A 20584-nucleotide genomic window follows, 5' to 3' on the forward strand; every position below is an offset into this window, starting at 1 on the left:
GCCACTTTAATTGATAAAAATTTTAATGGTACCTCTGTCAAAGGCTCAAATCTTTCCGAAGTCAGGAAATCAAGAACCAGTGACAAATCCCAAGGTGGGACTAATTTCTCAGGGAGAGGCTGAGACCTAGCTACTGAGGAAAGAAAATTCTTAACAAAATTGTTTCTTGACAACTGTCTATTAAGAAAAACTGATAACGCAGACACTTGGACTCTTAGGGAACTAACCGCTAACCCCAGATCCACTCCACTCTGCAGAAACTCCAAAATAAACTTTAAGTCATTCGTTCTGACCCCATTTTTTTCCTTCCAAAGTAAAAAAGCTCTCCAAATTTTCTCGTATTTTTTTCTCGTTGTAAGCTTCCTACATTTAACTAACGTGGAAACTACCCTCTTCGAAAATCCCCACCCCTCTAGGATGCTTTCTTCAGAATCCAGGCCGTGAGGTTCAGCATTTGAGGATTGGGATGTAGTTGGCTCCCCTGGAATAACAGGTCCTCCCTGCTGCCTAAATGCCAAGGACCCCTGATAGCTAGCTGCTGAATCCGTGGGAACCAGGACCTCCTGGGCCACCATGGACCTATGAATATCACCCTGCAATCCGATAATTCTATCTTCCTCAGCACCCTGGGAATTAGATAAAATGGGGGAAATGCATAAAGGAGGCCCGTAGGCCAATCTACCATCAGGGCATCTAATCGATTTTCCGGAACTGTGGGGTGCAGGGAACAAAAGTCCTTTACTTTCGCATTTTGAGGGGTCGCAAATAAATCTATTATCGGACTCCCCCATTCCTGTACTATCTGTAAAAAGACTTCTTGATTGAGCTGCCACTCTGCCTCCATAGTCATGCCTCTGCTCAGTGAATCTGCCCACCTGTTTTTGATCCCCTGAATGTGGACTGCTGCCAGAGATATGAGGTTCGATTCTGCCCAGGACATTATTTGTAACGAGAGTTCCCGTAAATTTTCCACTCTGGTACCCCCGTTTCCTCAGGTAAGATACCGTCACTATGTTGTCTGAGTAAATCAGGACTTCCTTTCCTACTACTTGCTCCTGGAGACGTAACAGACCCAGTTTCACTGCCATCAGCTCCTTGAAATTGGAAGAACTGTCCCTTATTTCCTGACAATTAATAACTAAATGTGAAACAAATGGGGTTACCAGCCACCTTAATATACCAAGTATCAAAATTTATTTATTGGTCAGAAAAAAGGGAACGTAGAGAATCTCCATTAGTACACATATAAAAGGAGCACTCGTGATTCATTGATTAAAATTGCATATGCAAAAGCTATCTAGCCATCAACACAGTATTGAATGATACATGTTCCACATTAGTATTGCACATAGAAAATCTCACACATGCATACTCCATGCATCCCGCGCTTGCATACTGGTGCTCTGTGTGTCATAGACACTGTCTGATTGGGGGCCCCCCTTAGATTATAATCCGGTTGAACTCCAGGCAATGGCCACAGTAAATGGAGTCAAATCATCACCCCACTTCAGTGATCGTATAGTTGGGGCTGACTGGGATAGTGGCAGTTCATGTGTCCACGTGAGAGAAATATATAAAGGATGGGTCTCACCAAACCATGGCTGCTGGCATCTTTTTAGCTTCTCCGGTGTATACCACGCAGTTGGTTATACTGCTTATGGGGCGGCCTGGATGGATAAAAGCCGTCTTTATCATCTGCTCTCCCCGCCAATTCGATCACCTCACTCAGGGTACAGACCGGTTAGCTGTATTTCTCCGGGGAGGCAAGCGGTGGGAAAGACCAGCTGTACATGGGACGCCAAACACTCATCAGCGCGGAAGCATGGCTGGAAGCTCAGACTGCGTGGCTCCGCCCACCGACATTTCGCGTCATGTGTGATGCTTCATCAGGGTGTGGCTTCAACATACAACTATACGGTTTAAAAACAGTCTAAAGGCCCACCCTTTCCCCGCACTTGCAGCATATTTTGTAATCTACGTGCAATGAGCTGGGTTGTCAGCCATACAGAAGTGTGTCAATCACAAATCGGCGCTTGCGCAAAGTGAACATCTTAGATCCCAGGAAAAGAGTAGTAGCATCATCGCTTTATATTGTGATGGAAGGGGAGACCGCTAAATGCCATAAAAACGACATATAAGCGTAGAGCGATCGGATAAATACAGCTCCACACCACAAAGAGTGGTACAGTATGGTTTTCAAGGTCCACATAATTCAGGGATCCACATTCCATCTGTTTCAGGGTTTATGTTGGATAGTCCACAGTGAGGGTACAGGAGTCGGTAAAAAACACCTTTGCTTTCTTTGTTAGTCTTTATATAGGCATATACACGTAGGAAGCACCTATTTCACAGGGCACCCATCATTCATTGCGGGTTCATACATATCCCAATCGATCAATCATATCGTCGGATCCGCAGAAACGGGGTTAAGTCCAGTTCTGCATTTAAACCGAGTGGTGCCACGTAGTGTTGGGCGAACATCTAGATGTTCGGGTTCGGGCCGAACAGGCCGAACATGGCCGCGATGTTCGGGTGTTCGACCCGAACTCCGAACATAATGGAAGTCAATGGGGACCCGAACTTTTGTGGTTTGTAAAGCCTCCTTGCATGCTACATACCCCAAATTTACAGGGTATGTGCACCTTGGGAGTGGGTACAAGAGGAAAAAAAAATTAGCAAAAAGAGCTTATAGTTTTTGAGAAAATCGATTTTAAAGTTTCAAAGGGAAAACTGTCTTTTAAATGCGGGAAATGTCTGTTTTCTTTGCACAGGTAACATGTTTTTTGTCGGCATGCAGTCATAAATGTAATACATATAAGAGGTTCCAGGAAAAGGGACCGGTAACGCTAACCCAGCAGCAGCACACGTGATGGAACAGGAGGAGGGTGGCGCAGGAGGAGAAGAAGGCCACGCTTTGTGAGACACAACAACCCCGGCCTTGCATGAGGGCAAGAAGCGTGCGGATAGCAGGCTTTGTACCGCCATGCAGTCATAAATGTAATAAAGATAAGTGGTTCAATAAACAGGGACCACGCGGCAACGCTAACCCAGCAGCAGCAGACGTGATGGAACAGGAGCAGGCGCAGGAGGAGAAGGCCACGCTTTGTGAGACACAACAACCCAGGCCTTGCATGAGGGCAAGAAGCGTGCGGATAGCATGCTTTGTACCGCCATGCAGTCATAAATGTAATAAAGATAAGTGGTTCAATAAACAGGGACCACGCGGCAACGCTAACCCAGCAGCAGCAGACGTGATGGAACAGGAGGAGGCGCAGGAGGAGAAGGCCACGCTTTGTGAGACACAACAACCCCGGCCTTGCATGAGGGCAAGAAGCGTGCGGATAGCATGCTTTGTACCGCCATGCAGTCATAAATGTAATAAAGATAAGTGGTTCAATAAACAGGGACCACGCGGCAACGCTAACCCAGCAGCAGCAGACGTGATGGAACAGGAGCAGGCGCAGGAGGAGAAGGCCACGCTTTGTGAGACACAACAACCCAGGCCTTGCATGAGGGCAAGAAGCGTGCGGATAGCATGCTTTGTACCGCCATGCAGTCATAAATGTAATAAAGATAAGTGGTTCAATAAACAGGGACCACGCGGCAACGCTAACCCAGCAGCAGCAGACGTGATGGAACAGGAGGAGGCGCAGGAGGAGAAGGCCACGCTTTGTGAGACACAACAACCCAGGCCTTGCATGAGGGCAAGAAGCGTGCGGATAGCATGCTTTGTACCGCCATGCAGTCATAAATGTAATAAAGATAAGTGGTTCAATAAACAGGGACCACGCGGCAACGCTAACCCAGCAGCAGCAGACGTGATGGAACAGGAGCAGGCGCAGGAGGAGAAGGCCACGCTTTGTGAGACACAACAACCCAGGCCTTGCATGAGGGCAAGAAGCGTGCGGATAGCATGCTTTGTACCGCCATGCAGTCATAAATGTAATAAAGATAAGTGGTTCAATAAACAGGGACCACGCGGCAACGCTAACCCAGCAGCAGCAGACGTGATGGAACAGGAGGAGGCGCAGGAGGAGAAGGCCACGCTTTGTGAGACACAACAACCCAGGCCTTGCATGAGGGCAAGAAGCGTGCGGATAGCATGCTTTGTACCGCCATGCAGTCATAAATGTAATAAAGATAAGTGGTTCAATAAACAGGGACCACGCGGCAACGCTAACCCAGCAGCAGCAGACGTGATGGAACAGGAGCAGGCGCAGGAGGAGAAGGCCACGCTTTGTGAGACACAACAACCCAGGCCTTGCATGAGGGCAAGAAGCGTGCGGATAGCATGCTTTGTACCGCCATGCAGTCATAAATGTAATAAAGATAAGTGGTTCAATAAACAGGGACCACGCGGCAACGCTAACCCAGCAGCAGCAGACGTGATGGAACAGGAGCAGGCGCAGGAGGAGAAGGCCACGCTTTGTGAGACACAACAACCCAGGCCTTGCATGTGGACAAAAAGCGTGCGGATATAGCAGCAATGCTTTTTGCCGCCATGCAGTCATAAATGTAATACAGATGAGAGGTTCAATAAACAGGGCCCGGAAACGCAACACCATCCCAGATGTTCATTGGTCATGTTACTTGGTTGGGGTCCTGGAGTGTTGCGTAGTCATTTCCAATCCAGGATTGATTCATTTTAATTTGAGTCAGACGGTCTGCATTTTCTGTAGAGAGGCGGATACGCCGATCTGTGACGATGCCTCCGGCAGCACTGAAACAGCGTTCCGACATAACGCTGGCTGCCGGGCAAGCCAGCACCTCTATTGCGTACATTGCCAGTTCGTGCCAGGTGTCTAGCTTCGATACCCAATAGTTGAAGGGTGCAGATGGATGGTTCGACACAGCTACGCCATCTGACATGTAGTCCTTGACCATCTTCTCCAGGCGATCGGTGTTGGAGGTGGATCTGCACGCTTGCTGTTCAGTGGGCTGCGGCTGCATGGGTGTCAGAAAATTTTCCCACTCCAAGGACACTGCCGATACCATTCCCTTTTGGGTACTAGCTGCGGCTTGCGTTGTTTGCTGCCCTCCTGGTCGTCCTGGGTTTGCGGAAGTCAGTCTGTCTGCGTACAACTGGCTAGAGGAGGGGGAGGATGTCAATCTCCTCTCTAAAGTCTCCACAAGGGCCTGCTGGTATTCTTCCATTTTGACCTGTCTGACTCTTTCTTCAAGCAGTTTTGGAACATTGTGTTTGTACCGTGGATCCAGAAGGGTATAAACCCAGTAATTGGTGTTGTCCAGAATGCGCACAATGCGTGGGTCACGTTCAATGCAGTCTAGCATGAATTGAGCCATGTGTGCCAGAGTCCTACCAGAATCCTCATCATCCTCTTGTGAGCGTTGTGATAGTTGTTGTGATGCATCATAGTCGTCACCTTCCTCCTGGTCTGCTTCTGCTGACCATTCGCGTTGAATTGTGGAAGTCCAACGTGCACCGCTCTGGCCCTCGTCAGTGGTGGCATGAAATTCCTGCTCCAACTCCAGCTGTTCCTCCTCCTCTTCTTCGTCATAGCTGCTGGGGCCAGCGTTCCCTGAGGCGGATGGCCTGATGTTGGTACCATCACGCTGATCGTTTTCTCCTTCAGATTCCCCCAGTTGCATCATGACAGCTGTTTCCTTGATTTTTAACATCGACCTCTTCAGTAAACACAGCAGTGGTATGGTAATGCTGACTGAAGAGTTGTCACTGCTCACAAGCAACGTGGATTGCTCAAAATTTTGGAGGACTTGGCAGAGGTCCAACATGTTGGCCCAATCGGATCCACAGAAGCTTGGCAGCTGGCCGGATGCGCCTCGGTACTGCGCCGTCATGTACTGGACCACTGCACTCTTCTGCTCGCAAAAGCGGGCTAGCATGTGCAGCGTAGAATTCCAGCGCGTAGGGACATCACACAGCAAGCGATGGTGGGGGAGATTGAAGCGCTCCTGCATCTTGGCGAGTGCCCCCGAAGCAGTACTGGAATTTCTACAATGTTTGGACACTCGACGCACCTTCAACAGCAGATCGGGCACGCCTGGGTATGTCCTCAGGAACCGCTGAACTACTAGGTTCATCACGTGCGCCAGGCAAGGGATGTGTGTCAGCTTAGCCAACCTTAAAGCGCGAATGAGATTACTCCCATTATCACACACAACCATGCCCGGTTTCAGGTCCAGCGGTGCCAGCCACAAATCCGTCTGTTCCTTTATTCCCCTCCAAATTTCCTCCCCTGTGTGCTGCTTATCCCCAAGGCAGATTAGCTTCAGCAACGCTTGCTGACGCATGCCAACAGCTGTGCTGCACTGCTTCCACGATCCTACTGCTGCTGGGTTAGCGTTTCCGGATGAGGTACAGCTTTGAGATGCGTTGGAGGAGAAGGAGTCAGAGAGGTAGGTGCTGCTGTTATCCAGTGGGAGGGACGGCGGTGCAGCTGTTTGTGGCGTGGGCAACACCCGTGCCGTAGCAGGTGAGGAATCGCTGCCAGGCTCCACAAGGTTCACCCAGTGCGCGGTAAGGGAGATGTATCGACCCTGGCCGAACGCACTCGTCCAGGTGTCAGTGGTGAGGTGAACCTTGCAGGCAACGGCATTCTTCAAGCTTCGGGTTATTTTGCTGACCACGTGCTCATGCAACTCAGGCACTGCAGAGCGTGCAAAGTGGTAGCGGCTGGGAACCACGTAACGTGGGATGGCCACTGACATCATGCCCTTGAAGCTGTTTGTCTCCACCAATCGATATGGCAGCATTTCGCAGGCCAGAAGCTTGGCTATGCTGGCTGTTACTGCCACGGCCCGGGGGTCATTTGCTGGCAATTTCCTCTTGCGCTCAAACATCTCCGACACAGACAACTGAACCGTAGCGCTGCACACGGAAGGGCTGTTGGTTGTTGTGTTTGATGAACACTGGGAGACCTCAAGAGCACTACTCCGGAAAGTGACAGTGTCAGCGTCGTCTGATGTTTGTGAATGTTGTGAACCACGCAATGGCTGGGCTACTGCTGCTGCTGAGGCGGGTCTGGTGGTGAGTCTGGTGAACCCAAGGGAGGCAGTGTTGTTTCTGGTACCCTGTCCTGACGCGTTTGCCCAAAGAGTGGGATGTTTGGATAGCATGTGACGGCTCATGCTGGTGGTGGAGAGGTTGTTAATATTTTTCCCCCTGCTCAGGCGGGTCTTGCACACCTTGCAAATCGCCATGGTAACATCCTCAGTGCAGTCTTCAAAGAAAGCCCAGACTTTGGAGCACCTGCCTCCTTGCTGGCGATTTCTGTTTGCTCCTCTTTTGCCTCTCACTTGAACTTCCACGCTTGTGGTGCCTGAAATTGCGCGCCGCCTACCTTGTGGCACAAGGCGAACTCGTGCAGCAGTGTGTTCTTCAACAGACTCATCTGTGCTGCTGCTACGACGGCGATGTTCTCGTTCACAAACAAAATCTGGGTCTCTGTCCACATTGTCCATACCCTCCTCTTCCATCTCCTCAAACTCGTCATATGTCATTGTGGGCCACCGCCGTGGAGTAGAGCTCCCCACAACAACCTCTGCGCAGCACACTCCAACGTCGTCTTCCAGATCTTGTCGGCCGACCTCCTGCAATTGCAACCCCTCCTGCCCAAATTGCTCTGGGATTTGGGTTTCCGAGTCCTCTTCGGACTCGCCTTGTATTTCAGTGCGCGGTGCATTTCCCACAGTTAACGGTTGTGAATCCAGGCACAACATTTCTGGCTGTTCCTCCATTGACCTTTGAAAGGTGGAAGTTTGTTGGGCTGGGAATAGCTCCTGCGAATACCCCATTGTGTCCTGAGGTAATTCATCGGACTGGTTATCTGGCAGTTGTGTGCGTGGTGTCGCTGCCGGTTGTGTCAGCTTTGTGCCCACTGGCTCCTTGTAACTGGCTGAGGACTCGGACCTCGTGCGTGATGTGCTGGTGCTGCTTAACCCACTGCTGGACGCTTGAGAGGTCATCCAAGTAATTATCTGGTCCTGTTCTTTTGGATTTGTGAGGGTTGTTGTCCTGGACAACATGGGCGGTATTGAGTGGGTTTTCTTGGGTGCTCCCCTGTGGCCTGTACGTGAACCGTCAGGGGAAACACCTCTTCCCTTGCCCCTCCCTCTTTCACCGGATTTCTTCCTCATTTCACTTATCCTTACAGTACACGCTGACTGGCAGCAGTACAGTGGCAGTACAGAAATGCTATACAGTACCACTATTCCCAGCAGCGACACAGAGCACAATGCTATACAGTGACGGGTGAGCGGTGTACCACTATTCCCAGCAGCGACACAGAGCACAATGCTATACAGTGACGGGTGAGCGGTGTACCACTATTCCCAGCAGCGACACAGAGCACAATGCTATACAGTGGCGAACGAGCGGTGTACCACTATTCCCAGCAGACACAGAACAGTACACAGAATGCTATATAGTGTGGCTGAACGAGCGGTGTACCACTATTCCCAGCAGACACAGAACAGTACACAGAATGCTATATAGTGTGGCTGAACGAGCGGTGTACTACTGTTCCCAGCAGACACAGAACAGTACACAGAATGCTATATAGTGTGGCTGAACGAGCGGTGTACTACTGTTCCCAGCAGACACAGAACAGTACACAGAATGCTATATAGTGTGGCTGAACGAGCGGTGTACTACTGTTCCCAGCAGACACAGAACAGTACACAGAATGCTATATAGTGTGGCTGAACGAGCGGTGTACCACTGTTCCCAGCAGACACAGAACAGTACACAGAATGCTATATAGTGTGGCTGAACAAGCGGTGTACCACTGTTCCCAGCAGACACAGAACAGTACACAGAATGCTATATAGTGTGGCTGAACGAGCGGTGTACCACTATTCCCAGCAGACACAGAACAGTACACAGAATGCTATATAGTGTGGCTGAACGAGCGGTGTACTACTGTTCCCAGCAGACACAGAACAGTACACAGAATGCTATATAGTGTGGCTGAACGAGCGGTGTACTACTGTTCCCAGCAGACACAGAACAGTACACAGAATGCTATATAGTGTGGCTGAACGAGCGGTGTACCACTATTCCCAGCAGACACAGAACAGTACACAGAATGCTATATAGTGTGGCTGAACGAGCGGTGTACTACTGTTCCCAGCAGACACAGAACAGTACACAGAATGCTATATAGTGTGGCTGAACGAGCGGTGTACTACTGTTCCCAGCAGACACAGAACAGTACACAGAATGCTATATAGTGTGGCTGAACGAGCGGTGTACTACTGTTCCCAGCAGACACAGAACAGTACACAGAATGCTATATAGTGTGGCTGAACGAGCGGTGTACTACTGTTCCCAGCAGACACAGAACAGTACACAGAATGCTATATAGTGTGGCTGAACGAGCGGTGTACCACTATTCCCAGCAGACACAGAACAGTACACAGAATGCTATATAGTGTGGCTGAACGAGCGGTGTACTACTGTTCCCAGCAGACACAGAACAGTACACAGAATGCTATATAGTGTGGCTGAACGAGCGGTGTACTACTGTTCCCAGCAGACACAGAACAGTACACAGAATGCTATATAGTGTGGCTGAACGAGCGGTGTACTACTGTTCCCAGCAGACACAGAACAGTACACAGAATGCTATATAGTGTGGCTGAACGAGCGGTGTACCACTGTTCCCAGCAGACACAGAACAGTACACAGAATGCTATATAGTGTGGCTGAACGAGCGGTGTACCACTGTTCCCAGCAGACACAGAACAGTACACAGAATGCTATATAGTGTGGCTGAACGAGCGGTGTACTACTGTTCCCAGCAGTGACACACAATGACTGGGGGGGACCCTGGCTAGCGTGGCTGGAGCGCGAACTACCCTGCCTGCCTACCCAAAGCTAAACCCACAGACAAATGGCGGAGATATGACGTGGTTCGGGTATTTATTTACCCGAACCACGTGACAGTTCGGCCAATCAGAGCGCGTTCGGGTCCGAACCACGTGACCCGTTCGGCCAATCACAGCGCTAGCCGAACGTTCGGGGAACGTTCGGCCATGCGCTCTTAGTTCGGCCATATGGCCGAACGGTTTGGCCGAGCACCGTCAGGTGTTCGGCCGAACTCGAACATCACCCGAACAGGGTGATGTTCTGCAGAACCCGAACAGTGGCGAACACTGTTCGCCCAACACTAGTGCCACGGTCTTTAACTTGAAGATCCATGATGCTTCCTTACAATACAGTAATTCATCAAAGTCCCCTCTCCTAGTGGACACCTTAAGTCTATATATACCCTTAACTAAAGTTCCAGTTAATTCATTACCATGGCATTCTCTATAATGATCATAAATACCTCCTATGGCTTTACCTCCTCTAATTTTACCCATATGTTCCAACACCCGTTCTTTCATGGCCCTTTTTGTTTTACCGATGTATTTTAACCTGCACGGGCATTGTATCATATAGACGACACGTGTCGTGTTGCAATTAATAAATGATCGTATATCATATTCTACATCGCCAGTGCTATTTTCAAACACACCAGTTCGTTCAATAAACGGGCAAAGTTTACACCTACCACATTTATGTGACCCATTGGGTACACTTCTCTGTAGCCATGTATCGGTGTTGGCACTAAATTCACTACGGACTAGTTTGTCCTTTAAATTGGGTGCTCTTTTTGCGGTGAGGAGTGGGCGAGGGCCCACCACTTTTGCTATCTCATCCGAAGCCGTCAGAATTGGCCAGAAAGTAGACAGCAATTCCCGCAAGCCTTCCCAATGGGTGCCGTAGCTGGTCACGAGCCGCATATGTCCCCCCCCCTCCACACCGGACCTCCCACCACGAGTGGCCAAGAGATCTCCTCTATCCAGATTCCATGCCCGTTTCAATGCTCTCCGCAAAACTGACCCCAATAACCCTGGACCTGAAAGGTTGAGCAATGAGCTCCCCAACCTGTTAGACTGGCATCCGTATACACTTTGATTGGGGCCGTCTGAAACCAACGTCTCCCCTGAGACAGATGCTCTCGGCGAGTCCACCACTGGAGAGACGTTCGCACCTGGTCTGGTAGCTGTACCAGACTGTCTAAAGACTCCTGATTTCTGTCCCAAACAGACAGAAACCATGCCTGAGTGACTCTCGAATGAGCCTGGGCCCACTCTACTGCTGGGAAGGTTGAGGACATCTGTCCTAGTAAAGACATTACGACTCGTAATGACACACTCTCTTCCCCTGTGAACATTTGCACCCTCTGTACTAACTTGGCGATCTTGTCTTCGGGCAGGAGCACCTTCTGAGTCTCTGTGTTCCATAACAATCCCAGAAATACTAGCGTTTGGGTTGGAATCAAATTGGACTTTTCTTTGCTTATGATCCAGCCTAGATTTTTTAAGCATTGTATTGAAAAATCTAGCTGCTTCTTTAAAATTTCCTCTGTTTCTGCAAGAAACAGGAAATCGTCCAAGTAGGGTAGAACCCTTACATTGTGGAGATGTAGGAAAGCACTTACCTCTGCAATCACTTTTGTGAAGACTCTCGGGGCGGATGTAATCCCGAACGGCAAAGCACGATACTGATAATGGCAAATTGACTCTCCGATCTGTACCATACGGAATCATTGAATTTCTGACAGAGGCAATGCTTTCCATGCGGAATTTCTTTTCCACAATGTAAGGGTTCAACATTTTTAGGTTCAGAATCATCCTGAACTTCCCCGAGGGTTTGAGAACAAGGAACACCTTTGAATAAAACCCCTGAAAATGTTCCTGGAGAGGCACTCTTTCGATTACCTTTTTCCTCTAGTAATGAGATTACTGAATCCCTTAGAGCTTGCGCTTTCCGAGGGTCCCTTGGGACTCCTGTTACTAATTTGCTGCGAGGGGGAACTGAACTGAACTCGATTCTGTAGCCTGACTGAATCAAATCCAAAATGAACGGACTTTTGGTTATCTTCTTCCAAGCCGGGAGAAAGAAACTCAGCCTCCCCCCCACAGCCTGATAGTCACTTTGACTGTTTATTGGGAGGGTTCTGGGGTCTGTTAAACAGAAATGAACCTCTTCCCCTACTTGCATTATATGTCCATCTTTTGGACTGAAAACCTCCCCTTGTTGTGGCTTCCGCCCGTGACTGGGATCTTTTATTGACAAAGGGTTTTTTCGGAATTTTTTTCCTTCTATCCGGAAACTTTTTATTCCTATCTGAGGATCTTTCTAAAACTGAATCAAGGTCCTTCCCAAACAACAATTCGCCCTGGAACTCCATAGAACACAAGTTATGTTTTGAAGCTGAATCTCCTTCCCAGGCGTTTAACCAAACTGCTCGTCTGGAGGAGTTGACAAGCGCTGCTGCTTTTGCTGAGGCCCTTACGTTTTCTGAGGCTGCGTCCGCCAGGAACGCAACCGACTTGGAGATAACTGGCAAGGACTCGAGAATCTTCTCATGCGGAGTTCCCGCAATTAGATGATTCTGCAACCCCTCTATCCATCTTACCAAATTCCTTGCCAAGCAGATTGAAGCAATTGCTGGCTTGAAGGAAAAGGATACTGCGTCCCACGCGCGTTTTAACAATGCGTCCGCCTTTCTATCCATGGGATCTTTTAGAGATCCAGCATCCTCAAAGGATAAATCAGAGTTTTTAGAATACTGCGCCAAAGCAGCATCCAATTTCGGACATTTAGTCCAAGGAGACTCCTCTTCCTCTTTAAAGGGGAATCTCCTTTTAAAAGACCTCGGAACAAAAAACCTTTTCTCCGGATCCTTCCACTGGGATCTTATGAGTTCTTTGATTGAATCGTGTATGGGAAAGACCTTCATTGCAATTAACCCCTTGTAAATGTCATCTCTAACAGATGTGGTCGGCAAATCTGACTTTAATTGCTCCGAGTCATAAACCGCCTTTAATAATTCATTTGTGTCCTCTGCTGAGAACAGATAACGGGACGATGTTAAAGATTTCGATTTTTCTGAAGTATCTGAATACACTGCCCCTTCCTCCCCTGAATCATCCGACACCTGAATGCGAGGCTCCTGGGTTATTGAAGGCTGCCCAACTAGTCCTACCTCCTGCCCCGTTTCTGAGGTGGCTGGTGAGGACCGGGAACCCTGCCCCAAACTCTGGCTCTGATCCTGATTAACAGACAAGGCAGATCTGAAGGCAGTAAATGTGTTAGAAATTTCTTCCTTAACTGTATTCATTAAGTCTAATAAAGCTTTTGCTGCCTGGGGTCCCTCCCCCCCAGGACCCGGAGGCTGCTTAGATTCTAAATAACAATCTCTACATATATTCTTAGTAGCTCCATCTTGTAACCTGGCATTACACACTCTGCATCTAATCTTTTGTTTTGCAGCCGCTTTCTGTGGAGAAAACACAAAGACACAAACAGCGCTTTTTAGAGAACTGACAGTTTCTGGAAGAATGGGGAGAAGATAGGAAGCTAATCTTCCTTACATACCCGCGGACTTGCGCTCTTTTCACTTGGAATGGCCGCCGGGGTATTCTCCTCTGCACTGCTGGAGGTCTGCACCCTCTCCATTGTGCAGCAGAACGGCGTCTCTCGTGCGCTGAAGTGCGGCTTGTATAGCCGCATTTCCTGGTTTTAGGCGCCGCCCCCTGCCCTCCACCAGTTCCGGAAGTGGAAATGACGCCCTGCTCTCAGTCTCACAGCGCGAGACTTGCTCCGGCCAGATCCACCCCCGGCTGCACGCTCCCCGGACGCTAGAGAAGGCGGCCATGGCGGCTTCTCCTACCTCAGAGCCACAGGAAACAAGGTAACCTACCCCAGCATTTCCTGAGAAGATCGGAACATCCCGTTACCGACCCCAACCGCCATGAGGCAACCTACCTATCTAAAATACAGGTGCCCCAGGCCAAATCCTGTATTAGATCAAAATAACAAACTCCCTATCTATCCAGGTGTCCAGCCCGCATGGGAAACAACAAAAAACTGAAGTCAGGGGGAGGGAGGAGTTCCTTTATGGGCTCAGAGGTCATTTACATTTTTAATTTATTTCAGGTGTTTCCAGTTTCGCCGGAGACATACAATGTCTCAACAGCAGCCGTCCTGGAGGACGATGGGAGAAACAAACATTTCTGCTCTCTGCTCGTCCCTCCTCCCTTCTCTGTCCACTCCCTGCCCTCTGTCCATCTTCTCCCCTTCTCTGTGTGTCCACCCCCCTCCCCTTCTCCTGTCCTGCTAGTCATTTCACCCCCGAATGCTTCCGTAGTAAAATGATCCGAGATTCGGTTCAAAGATCCGGATCTTTTCAATGATCCGATTCGAATCATCCGGATCATTGAAAAGATCCGAACTTCCCATCTCTAGTAGTCAAAACTCACGTGTCTTCCTCAGATCCACTATTTCCTCTCCCAGCATCTGTGTATTGGTAACAGCTCCCCTTGTGGTGACATGCGGTCACGTCATCATAGGGGGCGCTGTTACCAATACACACAGATGCTGGGAGAGGAAATAGATGGTAGCTGTGAGGATCGGAGAAAGACACGTGAGTTTTAACTACTATGCCCGCTCTCCCCACCGCTGCAGAGGGTGCGGGGCCTGGGGCGATTGCCCCACTTGCCACCCCCAAAGGCCGGCTCTGCCACTGTGTCCTGGTAAGTAAGCGAGTTGGAGCATTGTGCGCATACGCACCCCGGTGCCCTATTGTGCTCCTGCCGCAGGATGCTTCCACCCGCAGGAGCGCGACGAAGGAGCACGCACAGTCGGACTGCGCCTGAGCCGTAGTGTATCCCCCAAAAATAGATGTATTCTGACAGCATTTCACCAAAAAGACACGTAATCTGGCAGAAGATCCTCCAAAATACAGATAATATGGCAGGGGTTCCCCCAAAATAGACAATTTGGCAGCAGCAGTTCCCCAAACATACACATAATCTGGAAGCAGTTCCCCAAAATACGCGAAACCTGGCAGCAGATCACCCAAAATACACGTAACACTCAATGTACATGTAATCTGGCAGCAGTGGTCCCCCTAACATCCACAATCTGGCAGCAGTTCCCCAAAATACGCGTAATCTGGCAGCAGCCGTTCCCCTAACATACACATAATCTGGCAGCTGTTCCCAAAAATACACTTAATCTGTTAACAGCGGTTCCCCAAAAATGCAGATCATCTGACAGCAGTTCCCGCAAAATAGGTACCCCCAGCATAGGTAGCCACGTCTATAGGTGTCCCAAGTATAAGTAGCCATGAGTATAGTTGTCCCCAGAATAGGTAGCCAGGTGTATACCGTCCCCAGAATAGGTAGCCAGGTGTATACCGTCCCCAGAAAAGGTGGCCAGGTGTATATATGTCCCATAGGTAGCCAGGTGTATAGATGTCCAAAGAATAGGTGGCCAGGTGTATATGTCCCATAGGTAGCCAGGTCTATAGGTGTCCCATGGGCGCCGGAACAAGGAAGAGGTAAGTCCTGCCAGCCGCCCGCACATTTTAGTTCTGGAGGGGAGAATGAGGAAGGGGAGCCCCAAGGTGAGGGAAGGGGGAGATGTCCCCCCTTCTCTGCCGCTGTGCCCAATGCTCCCCTCCTGCACTGCCTCCCCTCCTGTTGGGGGACACATGAACTCCTGACTACCTATTCTGGAGACATTTATAGACCTTATAGATGTCCCCAGAATAGCACAGTGGCAGAGAAGGGGGGAGATATCCCGCCCTTCCCTCACCTTGGGGCTCCCCTTCCTCACTCTCCCCTCCAGAACTAAAATGTGCGGGCAGTTGGCAGGACTTACCTCTTCCTTGTTCCGGCGCGAGAGGGGGCACTCCACTGCCACTAGTTTGGTCTGGTCTAGACCAGAGCAGCGGCATGCAGAACTTCCCGGCGCTTGGAACGAGGAAGAGGTAAGTCCCACCCGCTGCCAGCCACTGCAAATTTTAGTTGTGGAGGGGAGAGTGAGGAAGGGGGAGCCCCAAGGTGAGGAAAGGGGGAGGGGAGAGGTTTCCCCTTCTCCGCCGCTGTGCCCAACCTCCCCCTTCCCTGCGTTCTCTCCCTCCACTGTACATGCTATGGTGGACGACGTCCACCCTCTGAAAAAAGCAGGTGGACGTTGTCCACCCGCGTTCATGCCTGACTCTACCCCTGGCACAGATTGACTCGCTAACCAGGACCCTTAGTGGAGCAGGATGCCGAGGGACTGATCAGCCGGCAGGGGGCTGGAGGAAGCCCCAGGTATGTGTACATTTTCCTTTGAAGGTCATCTTATGTTCTCTTTAACTCTCACTGATAAGGAATTACAGCCATAAAACTCTTTCCTGGCAGAGAACAGCTTCTAAGAGCATGGAAAAAGATGACAAAAGGTCAATAATTTATATATTTTTGCTTCTGGGACACTGAAAGACTGTATCAGACATAGGAGAAAGTACAACGTTAAACATTCTTTTTTCAGCTTGTGGTAGTCTAAAAAAAAAAAAAAGTCAGAAGGATAGATTGTTTAAATCATCAGTTTATTTCCCCCATAGGTTTCCTTTAAAAGGCACCATATCTGATTTGAAGGAGAATCTGCATACTGGATCTTTATAACAACCACCAAAGTGCGGACTTACTTGGCTATTAGGACCTTAAAGGAAACCTGCACCGAGTAAAAGTATTTAAAATAAACAAATGATATACCTGCAAACTAATTAATATTACATACTCATCTCGCCATTAGCTTCTCTCAGAAGCCCACCATTTCCTTCTTACAACAATTCCTTCCAGTTCCGACTTTATCTAGTCGGATCTGGAAGCCTTAGGGCTGTTTTCCACTATATTAGTTGCTGTTGGTTATAACTGAAAGGACAACTGATGTGCAAAGTAATGTTTTCCTAGAGTTCAAATGGGCCAATTTGAAAATGGAGGACATAGAATTCCATCGATCACATTGGACAAACAGGACGCGGTAGAGACTACCTGGAGGCATATTTATTTTTAACATTAAAATGTCACACAATTGAGGTGCATAAGCAGAGCTGCACTATACTTACATGCTTCACCTTCTGTCTACCTACTCCTCCTCCAATCACCCACTCTGCTCTGCCCTCTGCCCCTCCCCTCTGCGTAATGGTTGTGGGGAGGAGCAGAGAGAAGAAGAACAGTCACAAAAGACTCAAGAAGAAGAAGGAGGAATGGAATTGAACAGTGGAGCAGGAATGATGGTGTATAGAACTTACAGATATAATTACCCCCCCCCCCCCCTCCCCACCAGCCATTATTAATGTGGATTAATCAAACTTCCTGGTTCCTCATCTAAAAACTTGTACCAGAAGCAACTGGTCCTCAGACTGCTCACGCAGCGCATTACCCAAAAGAGTCAAGTGTTTGAAGATACCGAAGTATATGCTGTTCCTGAGAAGATCTTTCATGTTACGAAGTTTGAACTACTGGGTTCATAAATACAAAAAGGAATTTGATTCCCAAACTCATATATTTAGAGCATGCAGTGACACAGGTGGAAGTACTAAGGATGTGAGCATACTTCTCCTTTGAAAGGGCCTCCAGAACAGCTCTCGCTTCAAAGGATGGAGAGCATAAGACGATAGGTATGCCAAAAACCGCCATCATAAGGCTTCCAAGCACAGATCCCAGACAATGGTACAGTGGCACAAAAACACCAAGCCGGGTTCCCTAGGGAAGCAACAGAGAAACACTTTACATCTGGGTTTCTAACACCATTTAGATGCTTTGTTGCAATACTCACCTTCTCACAGTGAAAGCCCGCTCTATTTCCTGATAAAATGGCGTTATTTACAATGTTGTGATGGCTCAGAGTGGCTCCCTTGGGACTTCCTGTTGTTCCCTGAAGAAGAAACGTAATCAAAATAAGAAACAATGCTTTTGTTGAGATCAGGTGCCCCAAAAAATAATCATGGATGTAATAAACATAAAATAACTTACCTCTAAGAAGAAGGGGCAACGCCAATATAAGAAAGAAATTGTAATAATCAGACACAAAAACTATAACGCATTTTGCGGAGCACAGTCCGCTTCCTCAGATCAAATAAAGCCGTGTCTGGGTAGCCAAGGTGCAGAGCTTGGAGCGCCTAAAAAAGGCTGTATCCGTAGGAAGTCTTGGGACTCCTCTGGACTACACACCTCCCCACACTCTTTCCTCCATACTGCTTCACTATTCATGTTTTTGTATGTTGGCAGCACTACTTCTCAGTGTCCTCTCGAGTACTTTTCAATATATTAATTAAAAGTTATGTTTTAGCTTTCATCCCATTCCTCGCATGCAAGGTTATTCAGTTTGTTTAGAATTGGGTGTGTGTACTTTATTTCTGTCAGATCACATATAAGGCATCAGCTAATAATTATTAACAGAGAAAGGTATCCTGCCAGTACTGTTTCATGGAAAGAGAAGGATAAGCAGATAATATAACCCCCCCTCTGTAGCATTGTCCAAGGATTCTATGGCTTGACAACTGTAAGGAGAAGAGACCTCCCACATTGGGGGTACACATGCTGGATTTTCACCCAAAACTATCACCAATGATCAGGTCCGGATTTACATCACAGGAGCCTATAAGCACAGAAGTCCTGGCTGGCACCCTAGACTCCTCCCTCCATGAGCCTACAAACCCCCGCTGAACAGCAAGTGTGCTGGCTCTCCCTGCTGTCACTTCTCCCTTACTTCCCTTGCCCATCACAGGTAGCTACAGCTGCCCCTTAGTATTAGCTAGCCAGAAGTACCCTCAATATTACGTAGCAAGAGGTGCCCCTGACTATTAGGTAGCTAGAAGAACCTCAATATTAAGTAGCTAGAGGTGCTCCTGACTGAAGGGAGATGTCAGTGGAATGTTCCAAATCAGGGTGAGTAACCGCTTATTCACACTCATCAGGCAGGACTCTGTATAGGGAAGTACAGAGCGAGGCTCTTGGGGAGGGGAGTGAGCCGCCTTTCCATCATCAGGAACCTATAGGCACGTGCTTACAGTGCCTTATGGTAAATCTGCCCTGGTTGAGATATAGGTGGGCCCCTTGACACCCACTAGGCCCCAGGCAGCTGCCTCGGTTGCCTGGTGGATGATCCTGCTCTGACCAGACCACCTGCATAAACCTAAGATCACCGCTTGCTGTCATGGTTGCCAGCTGGTTCGTAGTAGATCAGGTGGATATGACACCAGTGTAGTCAGTTGCATTGTTTCCAGAATATCATAAGATGATTAGCAGTACTCACCTCTAGAGAAAATATCAGAACACGTTTATTGAGCAGACATTACATAGGGAAGGTGGTGGACAGCAAGGCCAGATTTATACTTTTTCCTGCACTAGGCCAACTTTCTTGCAGCAGCATCCCCCCCCCCCCTTCATTCATTGTGCAGCCCCCTCTTCCATGTCTAACATTCATGCACAGCAGTCTCCTTCAGTTCTATACAGATCCATGGGGCAGCAGCTCCCTATTTCCATGTGTTGCTCCTTATTTGCACCCTTTGTATTCCATTTGCTGCCTCTTCTTCCATATGCAGCAATTTCTCTTGCATGTCCAGCCGCCCCTTGATCAGCCGCCGCCCAACTCCCGGGCCTTGGGGGCCTTTCCAGAAATCAGTTTTGGGGGCCTTTCCAGAACAGTGGCACTGGGATGATTTCCAATAGATTTCATGCTGAAATCTACTGTAAATATTTCTGTAGTGTGTGGGCAGGCAATACATCCCTCAGATTTGATCACTAGGGATCTATCTGATGGTCAATCTTTTGGCAAATTGAATAATATATGGTCATCTTAAAGAGGAACTGAAGAGAGAGGTATATGGAGGCTGCCATGTTTATTTCCTTTTAAGCAATACCAGTTGCCTGGCAGCCCTGCGGATCCTCTGCCTCTAATACTATCCCCTGAACAAGCATGCAGCAGATCAGGCGTTTCAGACTTTAAATTCAGATCTGACAAGACTAGCTGCATGCTTGTTTCTGGTGTTATTCAGATACTACTGCAGAGAAATAGACCAGCAGGGCTGCCAGGCAACTGGTATTGATTAAAAGGAAATAAATATGGCAGCCTCCGTATACCTCTTACTTCAGTTCCCCTTTAACTGTATGTAAAGCTGTACACAGTATCCTACAGACAGGGAAAGGGGAAGGACAAGTCCCATGAGAGGGAAGGGGAAGACAAGCAGCGTGTAATGCTCCCCCCAGACAGCCTGAAACACTCTCCCTTTAGTTGGCAAACTGAGAGAAAGGAGGCACTTTGGTTTTCTCCCACATCCCAAAAATACACAAATAAGTTACCGGTAGTTGGTTCCCCTCACTCTAGGCACAGTACCCCCGACTCGGTCCCCCACATAAACTTTTACTGGTGTTTTATTACTAGTCTTCTCCCTGCAGCCCCCGTTTTGCTCAGTCATAATTTTCAACTGAGCAGAATGTCGAATATGGGCAGGGAGGAAGTGGCAGTTCTTCCTCCGCTCTGCCCGTCCATAATTCAGCCACCTCCACTCACCATTATAGTTCCACATTTGATTCACTGCACACAGCACGCAGGAGCGCAGGGGCGCAGTTCCCCTGCTCGCTGTGTGCAATAAATCAAATGTGGAACTATAGCAGTGAGTGGAGGGGGCGGGGCTAAAGACAAGCAGAGAGGAGAAAGAGCTGCCACTTCCTCCCCACCCATATTTGACAGCAGAACAGGGGCCACAGGGGG

The 20584-nt window shown here is 48.8% G+C and overlaps 1 protein-coding gene across 1 annotated transcript in view; it reads right to left on the reverse strand.

Annotated features, from left to right (window-relative positions):
• The window catches only part of LOC137541636 (medium-chain acyl-CoA ligase ACSF2, mitochondrial-like), a 132506-nt gene that overhangs the window by 67518 nt on the left and 44404 nt on the right, over positions 1-20584 (reverse strand). Inside the window, exons 7-8 of the mRNA XM_068263039.1 lie at positions 17648-17746; positions 17426-17574 (exon numbers count right to left, since the gene is read on the reverse strand). Of these exons, the coding sequence (XP_068119140.1) occupies positions 17426-17574; positions 17648-17746 (248 nt within the window). The remainder of the gene's footprint in view (positions 1-17425; positions 17575-17647; positions 17747-20584) is intronic.

Source organism: Hyperolius riggenbachi, chromosome 12 (assembly GCF_040937935.1).
Source record: "Hyperolius riggenbachi isolate aHypRig1 chromosome 12, aHypRig1.pri, whole genome shotgun sequence".
NCBI lineage: Eukaryota > Metazoa > Chordata > Amphibia > Anura > Hyperoliidae > Hyperolius > Hyperolius riggenbachi.